Below are 12394 nucleotides of genomic sequence, written 5' to 3' on the forward strand. Positions count from 1 at the left end.
AAAATTATAGACATGAGCCACTGGCACCTGGCTTAGTTTTTTTTGTTTTGGTGTTTTAATTTTTTTTTTTTTTTTTTTTTTTTTTTTATGCGCCAGTCCTGGGCTTGAGCTCAGGGACTGAGCACTGTGCTTGGACTTTCTCAAGGCTAGAGCTCTACCACTTGAGCCTCAGCACTTCCGGCTTTTTTTTTTTCTATGTATGTGGTGCCGAGGAATCGAACCCAGGTCTTCGTGCATGCTAGACAGGCACTCTACCACTAGGACAAACTCCCGGCCCTGGTGTTTTAATTTTTTTTATAGTTGGGATTTGGTGTTTTTGTTGTCTCAAAACATTAAAGACACACAATAGCCAGGCATTGGTGACTCACATCTATAATCCTAGCTATTCAGGATCTGAGGCTCTCGGTTCAAAGCCAGACCAGGCATAGAAAGAAGTCCATGAGACTCTTTTTTTTTTTTTTCCCTCAGTCATGGGGCTTGAACTCTGGGCCTGGGCACTGTCCCTGAGCTCTTTAGCTGAAGGATACCACCCTACCCCTTGAGCCACAGCACCACTTTGTTTTTTGGTGTTAAAGAGTCTCATGGACTTTAGTGCCCAGGCTGGTTTTGAACCTTGATCCTCAGATCTCAACCTCCTGAGAAGCTCGGATTACAGGTGTGAGCCACCTCACCTGGCTTCAAGAGACTCTTATCTCCAATTAACCACTAGAAAACTGGAAGTGGTGCTGTGGCTCCAGGGGCAGGGCCGTAGCCTTGAGCTAAAGAGCTCAGGGACAGCGCCCAGGCACAGAGTTCATGCCCCGTGACCAACAACAACAACAACAACAAAAAAGACACATAATACCGATTTTCCATGTTTAGTAATGTTAAGACTAATTAGTCTGAATCTCCTTATTACAATGCTGTTACTAATTTGTCAATATTTTAACATTTATTTTTAAATGTTTAATATTTAAAACATTAAATTTAATATTTTGATAACAGTAACTATTGCCTGAATTTATTATCTCATTTGTAGGTGGTAAAATAGTGAGTTCCGATTTGTTATTTTATGTTGATTAAGTGGGATTCTTCTTTTACCTTTTTAATTTTTTCGGACAGGATCTTGCTATGTGGATTAGCTTGGCCTGGAACTTTCCATCAGCCTGCCTCAGCCTCGGGGGCTAGGGTTATAAAAGTGTCACTATACCTGGTTTAGGCGAGATTCTTATAATTTACAGCAGATGGGCACGATAAATATTTGACAATACTTTACAAGTTTCAGAAAATATCAGTTTTTCTGCAGCAATATCTACTTAAAATTTTCTTCTTTTTGATAGGATTTTAATCACACATAGTGTGATGAATTTGATTATTCATTTTTATCACCAAAATTGTTCTTCCTTTAGCTAGTAGGGGTCCCTTCAGATTAGCACTGCAACTTTTGGTATGTCTCAATTCATTTTTTACAGATTCTGCTTTCCAGCATGACAGAGTATCTGTAATTTACTGAATACAATAGATTACTATTAAGTCCCATGTCAGTTTATCCTCATGATTGTATGACTGACTGAAAACTGGCCTCCTGTGCCACAAGAAAGAATTGTAGTATTGATCACCATACCTTCGGAAAGTGAACTGTCCTCAAGCTGAACTCATTTAATCAGGGGTCATCTCTATAAGCAGATGCTTACACGGTCACTTGGAATTTTACTTATCAATCCTGCCGCAAAAGATTTCTTCCTCCTTTGCTTTTCTGACTCAATATATTTTACAGATCACTTTGAGTGTAATACATACTTTTGGTCTTTAGTTGACATTTTAAAGATTCCTTGTAATGTGTTCTACGAATGCATCATCACTGATGGTTACAACTTTACAGATCCTAAACACAGCAGCGGGCTGGATTTTTGTCTCTCCTCTTTCTCTCATAGAGCGTGGGACTGCTTTGCCCGGTGTCTGGACCACGCCTACCTGGGCTCCCTGCTCAGTCATGTGATAGTGGCACTGCTCCCTCTCATTCACATCCAGCCTAAGGAAACCGCAGCTATCTTTCACTATCTCATCATTGACAACAGGTATTATAATAGCACTAAAACAGCAGCTTCTTCCACTGTGATTTTATGTCACTAAACTACTATAATTATTGTTTGTCATGTGGAACCATTCACTTGTTTTTCAGTTTTGGCATCTATCCATAAGCTGAAGTCATTGGCACATGTTGTGTAGTATTTCTTTCCATTTGTTCAAAACCATTCATTAATAGATGAGCAATGAAAAATTGTAGTATGCCAATTTTGAAAGTGTGACGTTAACTTAACCTGTCTTCTCACAGTAACGACAGATGGGTGATGAGCATGAGAAGTGTTAGGAGAGCTATTTACTTGTTTTCTGCCACACCTTACTTACTGGAAAATGCTAAATTCTTCATTGCCTTGGCCTTCAACTAGGCACCCACCCATAAGCTTCTGTGAGATTCATTTTCTTAATGGAATGGTCTTTTAAGACATCTCTAAACAGGGCACCAGCTTATGCTTATAATCCTAGCTACTGAGGGAGCTGAGATCTGAGGATCACAGTTTGAAAGTTCCCCTGGGGCAGAAAGTCCCTGTGAGAGTTACCTCCAATTAATCGCTTAAAAACCAGAACTCAGGGCCGGGAGTTTGGCCTAGTGGTAGAGTGCCTGCCTAGCATGCACGAAGACCTGAGTTCGATTCCTTGGTACCACATTCATAGGAAAAGCTAGAAATGGTACTGTGGCTCAAGTGGTAGAGCTCTAGCCTTGAGAAAGCTCAAAAACAGAACTAAGGCCCTGAGTTCAAGCCCTAGACTGGCCAAAGAACAAACAAACAAAACATCAGAACACTGTGGCTCAAGTGGTAGAGTGCTAGCCTTGAGCGCAAAGAGGCTCAGGGACAGTGCCCAGGCCCTGAGTTCAAGCTCTGCAACTGACAGAAAACAAATATCTCCTAACCAGAGAACTGATGGTTCATGCTTTTACTAGCTGATATTCAGAAGGCTGGAATCTGAAGATCATGGTTTGATTCAGCCCAGCGGGAAAGTATGTGAGACTCTTATCTCTCATAAACTACCCCGCTTCCCACAATAAAAGCTGTAAATGTATGCGTAGCTAGCTTGAATAAAAGAAGCTCACGGACAGCACCCAGTTCCTAAGTTCAAGCCCCAGGACTGGTACCAAAAAAAAAAAGTGCAGGGGGGAGGAAAAAAATTGCTTTTCTGTGCCATTTCAACATAGATGTTCTTGTATAGTTGTGTTTTCTGACTGGTAAGTAGTACATGGTAGAGTCATTTCTCTACTCAGATTTAGGTAGAAGACCTTGCCCCCTGAATAAGGAATTATTTTGCCTTTTTTTTTTTTAACCTCTGTGTCTAGCACAGTTGTTAGCTCATAATAGCACATGGTAATTTGCATGCATTAATAAAATCTTACATGATAAATTCTTACATTTTGACCAGGAAGACTTTATATTATTGGAAGCAAATACTGTAGCCTCAATAAAGATGATTTGTTGGGTGAACATCGGTTGTGTTTTTAGATGACAATGTCTGTCTGGAGGTTGGCTTTGCTCATCTCTTGCTGTATTAGACATCAATCCAAAACGGTGGCCTTCGTTGTTTGCTCAGAATTTGCCAGTGTAGTCTGAGCTCAGATGACTCTTTAATTGTCAGTCATACCAGAAGTCACTGGTCTGGCCATATTCTACTGGCAGGTAATTTCTGGTGGGCTTCTCCCTCTTTCCACTTAGTTCCAAAGTCTGTCTGTCTCTTTCTGTGTCCTGTGCCTGGTGGTGGCCAGACTTCTTACTTGGTGACCCAGTGCTCTCCAGAGTTCAGAAGTGAGAGCTGGCAGGCATGTGAGTGTGTGTGTGTGTGTGTGTGTGTGTGTGTGTGTGTGTGTGTGTGTGTGTGTCCTGGGACTCCAGTAGTGGGCCTGGACCTCTTTGTGCTCTCGACCACTTGAGCCACAGCACCACTTCTGGCTTTTTCTGGGAAGTTTATTGGAGATGAGAGTTTCACCGACTTTCCTGGCCGGGCTGGCTTATATCTCAGCCTCCTGAGTAGTTAGAATTGCAGGCATGAGCCACCAGCATTTGGCTATAACTCTGGTTATTTGCCAGTATTAATTCACTAAAAATCTTAGTCATGCGAGGAAGATTGCTTTGTGTGTTGATAAAAGTGCCACTTAGCACTTTAACTGTGGTTTAGATTGAGCTTAATTTCAACTTTATCTTTTTTTAAAAATTATATATATATATATATATATTCTTTTTTTTTTTTTTCCCGCCAGTCCTGGGCTTGAGCTCAGGGCCTGAGCACTGTCCTTGGACTTTCTCAAGGCTAGAGCTCTACCACTTGAGCCTCAACACTACTTCTGGCTTTTTCTACATATGTGGTACCGAGGAATCGAACCCGGGTCTTCATGCATGCTAGGCAAGCACTTTAACCACTAGGCCAAACTCCCGGCCCTATATATATATATTCTTAACTAATTGCTTTTCATCTGTTTGTCAGGGATGCTGTGCAAGATTTTCTTCATGAAATATACTTTTTACCTGATCATCCTGAATTACAAAAGATAAAAGCAGTTCTCCAGGAATATAGAAAGGTATTACATTTTTTTTTTAGGGTTTAGAAGATCTAAAATTTTCTTAGATTCCTAATACATTGAGTGAAGATCCTTTAGAGATTCATGTGGAATTCAGATAATCCTAATCTTATGGCTAATTCCTGGTGACTAGATAATGCTACAAGAAATCCATAACATCATAGATCAAAGAATATAATTCTTGTGCTTTCCTACCCAGCTCAGCAGATTATACTGACAGCTCCCCAGAGAAGAAGCTAGAATAAAATTCTTTTCTCTGAGAACTATAATGGAAGAAATGGAATTGTTATTTTTTAAATTAATTTTTTGTCGGTTGTGGGGCTTGAACTCTGGGCTTGGACGCTGTCCCTGAGCTCTTTGGCTGAAGGCTACTGCCCTAACCCTTGAGCCACAGCCCCACTTCCGATTTTCTAGTGGCTAATTGGAGATAAGAGTCTCACAGACCTTAGTGCCCTGGCTGGCTTTGAACTGAGATCCTCAGATCTTAGCTTCTTGAATAGCTAGTATTATGGGAGTGAACTTCCACACCCGGTTTAACAGATTTTTTTTTTCCTTGCCAGTCCTGGGGCTTGAACTCAGAGCTTCTTTGGCTCAAGGCTAGTGCTCTGCTACTTGAGCCACAGTGCCACTTCTGTTTTTTTCTGTTTATGTGATACTGAGGAATCGAACCCAGGGCTTCATGCATGCTGGGCAAGCATGCTGCCATTGAGCCATCTTCCCAGACTAATCTAATGTTATTAAAGGGGAAGTTTTCCATGGCTCAGGCCTTGAGATGTGGTTAGGGTATGGATAGGTCATGTCTTCTCTGCTCATTCTGTAGGAGACCTCTGAGAGTACTGACCTTCAGACGTCACTTCAGCTATCCATGAAGGCAATTCAACACGAAAATGTGGATGTTCGCATTCATGCTCTCACAAGCTTGAAGGAAACCTTGTATAAAAATCAGGTATGGGGGTGAGGGGAGGAAAATGGGGACAAAAACATGAGAAGGGGTATCAATGTGTGTGAAGTAATGCACTTTCTATATGGCGAATATAACTGTAACCCTTCTATTAGTTATAATAAACATTATTTGCTATTAAAAAAATCAGGTATGCTCTGTGACATAACTAAAAATTATGGTGAAGGAAGGTTGAGGGTTCACGAAGAAATGACAGAAGATTCACTGAAGGAAGGACTCATCTTCATTAACCTAGATTATCAGTTCTGACCAAAAATTACTAATCGGTGAGTTGCCTTAGAGCCTGAACCCCAGAGATTTGCAGAATTTTTCTTGCTTTGGAGGGTCATAATTTTATGGCTATTTTTCAGCTTACTGCATCTTCTTAAGTATAGATTTATATGTTTGTATATCTGAAATTTCTCTCTCATATAAAATATCAACAATTTTACCATTTCACATTTCACAGTTGAATTTTAAGATATTTTCTCAAGCCATCAGTGAGATTTATTATTCTCCTTGGCAGTATAACGTAGGTAATTCTTACCTTTCTGGTGTGAAAACTTGTATTTAAAATATTGGATCACGCTGAGCGGAGTGACTCACACCTAGCTACTCAGGAGGATCACGGTTCAAAGCCAGTCCAAGAGCCAATTAACTACCGGAAAACCAGAAGTGATGCTGTAGGTCAAGGGCTCAAGACAGCACCCAGGCCCAGCGTTCAAGCCCCATGACCCCCCGACCCCAAACACAAATTTGATTGCTATAAATGTGCTGAGTTCTTTCTCCTCTTTATTGCCTCTTCCCTATGTACATGTATTTGTTATTATACTTGTCCTATATTTTAATTATTTGTTTATATGTGTGCTATCCCACTGCATAAACTTACTGAGACTATCTCATACTAATTTTTATATACTGATGTAATATTAACTGTTTAGCAGAACTTACTGTAAACTATCTTGTGTAACTGCATCAAAAACTAACTGAAAAGATTACAGACAGTGGAAATTGTGTCATTTTCCCTTAATGTTTTTAAGCTTTCTATTCTAGAAATATATATTTATTTAACCAGTTACATATTAATTTTCTTTCTACTTTTATTTTAGGAAAAACTGATAAAATATGCAACTAGTAGTGAGACCGTTGAACCTGTTATCTCCCAGCTGGTGACTGTGCTTTTGAAAGGTTGTCAGGATGCCAACTCTCACGCTCGCTTGCTCTGTGGAGAATGCTTAGGGGAGCTGGGGGCAATAGATCCTGGGCGATTAGATTTTTCAACCACTGAAACCCAAGGAAAAGATTTTACATTTGTGGTAAGCATGGTCATTTAGAATGACAAGAAGATTTTCCAGTCCACTGAGACATATATTCTGCTTATAAAGAACTATATTCAAGGGCTAGAGATGGTGGTGCATGCGTATAATTGCAGCCAGTTCAGAGGTTGGAACAGAGGAATGCAGAACTAGGGCAGACACCATCTGGAAAGTGGACCGGAGGCATGGCTCGAGTGGTAGAGTGCTTGACTAACAAGTTATGAGGCCTGAGTTCAAATAGTAATTATTCAAGTTATTTTTAGTGACGTTTGATCTAAATTAGAAAACTTAACTTCTGAGCTTATTTTTTAGTGCTCTTATGGACTCCTTTAGCAAAAGCCATAAAGGTTGAGCCCAATCTCTGGTACTGTGTTACTGCAAATAAGCTTCCTAATCTTTTTCGGTGAGGGGTGGGGGTGAGTGTTGCTAGTATTGAAACATGAGCTCTGGGCCTTGTGCTTTTGCTCAGCCGTGTCTTTCTGCTTAAGGCTAGCACTCTACCACATGACCCACACCTCCGTTTCCAGCTTGTTTGCTGATAAACTAGAGGTAGGAGTCTCAAGGATTTGTCTTTCCGGGCTGGCTTTGCACCACAGTTCTCAGATCTCGACCAATGGATTAGTTAGGATTGTAGGCTTGAGCCACTGGCCCTGGCCTTCTCTGATGATCCTATCCAAAGCCTAACAAATGAGCTAAACGTCACCTGGCCCAGGCCAGGAAGTCTGTAAGCCTCTCATCGAGCCTTGAGCAAAGCAGCTCAGGGGTGGTGTGCAGGCCCTGAGGTCAAGCCCCAGGGCTGGCATGCACATAAAAATACACACACACATGCCGCCGCCACCACCACCACCACCACCATACATATGCCAAGTATCATTGAACACTTTTCTCATTTTCATTAAGACTGGAGTAGAAGATTTAAACTTTGCCTATGGATTATTGATGGAACTAACAAGAGCTTACCTTGCATATGCGGATAACAGCCGGGTTCAAGATTCAGCAGCTTATGCTATTCAGGTAAGGGTGCTTCGATGTGGTGAACTGGGAGAAAGTGGTAAATTCTATTCTTGTGAACCAGTTAGCTAACATTTGTGTTATCTAAGTAATAGAAACACTCGTGTTAAACATTTTAAAGAGCACATGGTAGCTGGGCTCCAGAGGCTCACGCCTGTCATCCTAGCTACTCAGGAAGCTGGATCTTAGGATTGTGGTTCAAAGCCAGCCCAGACACAAAAGTCCATGAAACTCTTCTCTCCAATGAACCACCAGAAAACCGGAAGTGGTGCTGTGGCTCAAGTGGTAGAGGGCTAGCCTTGAGCTGAAGAGCTCAGGGACCGTGCTCGGGCCCAGAGTTCAAGCCTCATGACTCACAACAACAAAGAAAGAGTACATGTTGTTACTGTTTTGTTTTTTGGTTTTTTGGTCAGTCTTGGGGCTTAAACTCAGGGTCTGGGTGCTGTCCTTGAGATTTCTTGCTCAAGGCTAGTGCTCTACCACTTTGAGGCACAGCTCTACTTCTGTTTTTCTCGTGGTTTATTGAGATAAGAATCTCATAGCCTTTCTTGCTTGGGCTGGCTTTGAACCACAATCCTCAGGTCTCAGCCTCCTGAACAACTATGACTACAGGCATGAGCCATCAGCACTCAGCATTATTATATTATACTTTAATATATTATTAAATATATTATATTTTAATCTTTTCTTTTTTTGCTAGTACTGTGGCCTTGGTGCCCTCATTTAGCTTTTTCACTGTTGGCTGGTACTTTGGCTTTTTAGGGCTAATTAAAGATAAGACTCTCACAGCCCTAGCCCTGTGCACTAGCTCACCCCTGTAATTCTAGCTTGTCAGGAGGCTGAGATCTGAGGATCAATGTTCAAAGCCAGCCTGGGCACAAAAGGACCTGAGACTCTTATCTCCAATTAACCTCAAGAAAACGGGAAGTGGGGTTTGACTCAAGGGTAGGGTGGTAGCATTGAGTTGAAGAGCTCAGGGACAGTGCCCAGGCTAAGTTCAAGCCCCATGACCCACCAAAAAAAAAAAAAAAAAAAGTCTCACAGCCCTGCCTGGTCTCTCTTTGAGTTGCTAACCTGAGACCTTAGCCACCTAAATGGCTAGGATTACTGGTGTGAGCCACTAGCACCTAGCACCAATTTATTCCTAATCCTTGATTTCTATATATATAAGTTGACTTCCTATTCAAATACTTTGTAACCCTAAGTAAGTTAGTCTAAATGATTTAAAGCATTGAAACAGTGTCTTAAAGAAGTTCAGAATTGTAAGTTATTAAGTTTTGTTTCTTTTTCTGCATATTTTCATAACTATATGTAGTTATTAACATAATATTTTATCACTCTCAATAACAAATGTAAAATGTGTGTTTGTAGGAACTTCTTTCTATTTATGACTGCAGAGAGATGCAGAACCACAGCCAAGGTTCTCAGTTATGGAAGATGTTTCCTGAGCATGTTCGGGAAATCTTAGAACCTCATCTAAATACCAGGTATGGATCTTGTTTTCAGTTATTCACAAAATAACATTATGAAAGCTGATAAAGCACCAGCTGCCAGTGGCTCACACCTACAATTTTAACAAACCAGCCTAAAGTGGAGCTGTGGCTCAAGTAGTAGAGTACTAGCTTTACTGGAAAAAGCTAGGACCTGAGTTCAAGCCTCACTACCAGTATTAAGGAATAAAAGGATATGGAAAATTTTTGTCTAGATTTTGGTTTAGTAAATGTAGTACTAGGCTTTAGTGAAGAAGTTAATACAATCTCTTCTGCTCTCTTTATAAATATCTAAATGGGACCATATATTTCAAAATTACAGATATAAGAGTTCTCAGAAGTCAACAGATTGGTCTGAAGTGAAGAAGCCAATTTATTTAAGTAAATTAGGTAATAATTTTGCAGACTGGTCAGCATCTTGGGCAGGTTATCTTATCACAAAGGTAAGCGACATCACTTCAGAATTTGTTAACTGAACAGAAATTCTAAAGGAAACAAGAACATCTATCTGAATACATAGGGGTTAAAATATATCTACTAATAAGCTGATGGCTCATGTCTGTAATGCTAGCTACTCAAGAGGCTAAAGTTTAAGTTTCATGGTTTGAAGCCAACCCAGGCAAGAAGGCCTGTGAGACTCATCTCCAGTTTGCTTAACATGCGAATCTCATACTTAAATATGCTAGTCCAGAGCATGATTTTTAGTTGCTTCAGATTTAAAAAAGTAAATTCAATATTGCATGAATAAAATATTTTATTGGGAAAGTTTGTCTACTTCATTGATGCATTGTAACAGAGCTGTAAAGGAAGGGAGACCATTGGGCTGGAGGTTGCTGAGACCACTCTCTGTTGTCTGTAGGAGTCTCAGCCATTCAAGAGCCTTGGGATAGAGACTGGGAATGTGGCCTAGTGGTAGAGTGCTTGCCTAGCATGCATGAAGCTCTGGGCTTCATTCCTCAGTACCACTTACACAGGAAAATCTGGGAGTGGTGCTGTGGTTCAAATGGTACAGTGCTAGCCTTGAGTGAAAGAAGCTTAGGGACAGTGCCCGGGTCCTGAGTCAAGCCCCAGGACTGGCAAAAAAAAAAAAAAAAAAAAAGATTTGGGAGTCAATAAAATAAATGTGTAAAACCACTTATTCTTCCTAAATTATTTTTTAGAATTGAATTTTATTGTCAGGGTAATGCACAGTGGTATGACAGTTGCATATATAAGGTAGTGAGTGCATTTCTTCTTGAACATTGTTACCTCTCCCTTGCTAAAATACTTGAGTTTCCAGGTTCGGCATGAACTTGCCAGTAAAATCTTCACCTGCTGTAGCATAATGATGAAGCACGACTTCAAGGTGACGATCTACCTCCTGCCACACATCCTGGTGTGTGTCCTGCTGGGCTGTGATCAAGAAGATCAACAAGAGGTGAGAGGCCACGTTTGGTTTGGTGTCGGAACACCTGACATTTGGTTCAAACTTGTGAAGCTTTGTTTCAGCAACGTAAGGAGTATTAGATTAGTTATTATTACTTATTAGTTATTATTACTACTCTGTATTACTAAGTAAGTTAACCATGTTTAACCACAAATATTCATCTACATGACTAACAGCATATCAAATTCCTTTAAAACTCTTACTTATCTAAGAAATATGCAATACTTGGGATACAACATCTAATTTTTGCCACCCACGGGTAGTCTATTTGTTGAATGATAATAAACTCTTCCAGTGCCATCACTGAGCCAAGACCAATCTCCTAGGTCTATGCCGAAATCATGGCGGTTCTGCAGCATGACGACCAGCAGAGCGCAAGCGCCCAAGACCATGCATCTGACCTGTGCCAGCTGAGTCTGCAGACCGTGTTCTCCATGCTGGACCACCTCGCTCGGTGGGCGAGGCACAGGTTTCAGGAAATGAACTCGGAGGACACCCCCCAGGGCAAGTCGAGCCGAGAGAAGGCTCACCCAGTGGGTGAGTTCAACTTGGGGTCTGTTCTTGCAGCCATTCGCCCATTGGCTCTTTCTGTCTCAGATCTGCAGTGTAAGCATCTGCTTTTAAAAGAACTAGTTTTTGTGCATTTCTCAAATGGGTAAACATGTATTATTTCCACTGAGAAGAAGCAGTGGATTTACAATGGGTAAGACCTCTGCCTGGGACTTGGGATGGGGTGTGGCTCAGCTCAGTGGTAGAGCATCTGCCTGGCATTCACCACGCCCTGCTCTGATCTCCAGGCCTGTTTGAGGGGGGAAAGCAGACCTCTTTTTCATTTCTTGTTCTCAATTCCTTGGACAAGAAACATCTAATTTTTCTAAGGTTGTTTCCCTTAATAGATTGTTTTAGAATTAGGTGAGGATTTATATGCAATATACATATATATTTATATAATTATAAAGCATAAAGTAAATGAAAACTGGTATTTTTGTTGATCTGCCCTTCCCTATTAAGTAATTCACTCCTTTTCATATATATATACATATATACATATATATATATAGTTTAAATGGGTATGTGTCTTTTTTCATTTAAGTTTTAAACTTCAAAGGCAATTTTAATTTTATTAGTTCACTAGCCCAAGAGGAGATACTAGTTAATATAATAATAGCAAAGAAGTCTTTACTTGTAAAATTCTTATCATATACCTGTTAATCATAGTAATTTATTATTTTCTAAAATTTTCTGTACTTAAAAATAGTTATGTATTGGGGGAAAATGTTTCTCTCTGGAATGTGGCTGTTAATGTATTTTCCATTAACATTTATTCCTCTTTCTGAAAGTAAAAATGGTACTAGAAAATGAAGTGCTAACTCTATCATCATTTTTGCTAATACTGCAAATAAATTTCTACCTGCTAAGAATAACTCTTGGGAATGAGGAGTATGCCATGTTCCTACCATGTGCCAAGTCCTGAGTTTGAGCCCTGACATTACACTGGCACACAAAAGATAGCATAAACTTTATTTTTTGTTTGTTTTTCAAGGCCTGAGCACTGTCCTTGGGCTTTCTTGAGGCTAGAGCTCTACCACTTGAGCCACAGCACCA

At 40.4% G+C, this 12394-nt stretch overlaps 1 protein-coding gene across 1 annotated transcript in view; it reads left to right on the forward strand.

Moving 5' to 3' along the window:
- The window catches only part of Atr (ATR checkpoint kinase), a 54835-nt gene that overhangs the window by 19396 nt on the left and 23045 nt on the right, over positions 1–12394 (forward strand). Inside the window, exons 19-27 of the mRNA XM_090323453.1 lie at positions 1914–2057; positions 4513–4606; positions 5427–5552; positions 6656–6862; positions 7763–7876; positions 9245–9360; positions 9686–9806; positions 10643–10780; positions 11116–11326. Coding sequence (XP_090179579.1) covers positions 1914–2057; positions 4513–4606; positions 5427–5552; positions 6656–6862; positions 7763–7876; positions 9245–9360; positions 9686–9806; positions 10643–10780; positions 11116–11326 — 1271 coding nt within the window. The remainder of the gene's footprint in view (positions 1–1913; positions 2058–4512; positions 4607–5426; positions 5553–6655; positions 6863–7762; positions 7877–9244; positions 9361–9685; positions 9807–10642; positions 10781–11115; positions 11327–12394) is intronic.

Source organism: Megascapheus bottae, chromosome 32, assembly GCF_031878675.1.
Source record: "Megascapheus bottae isolate mThoBot1 chromosome 32, mThoBot2.hap1, whole genome shotgun sequence".
Classification (NCBI taxonomy): Eukaryota; Metazoa; Chordata; class Mammalia; order Rodentia; family Geomyidae; genus Megascapheus; species Megascapheus bottae.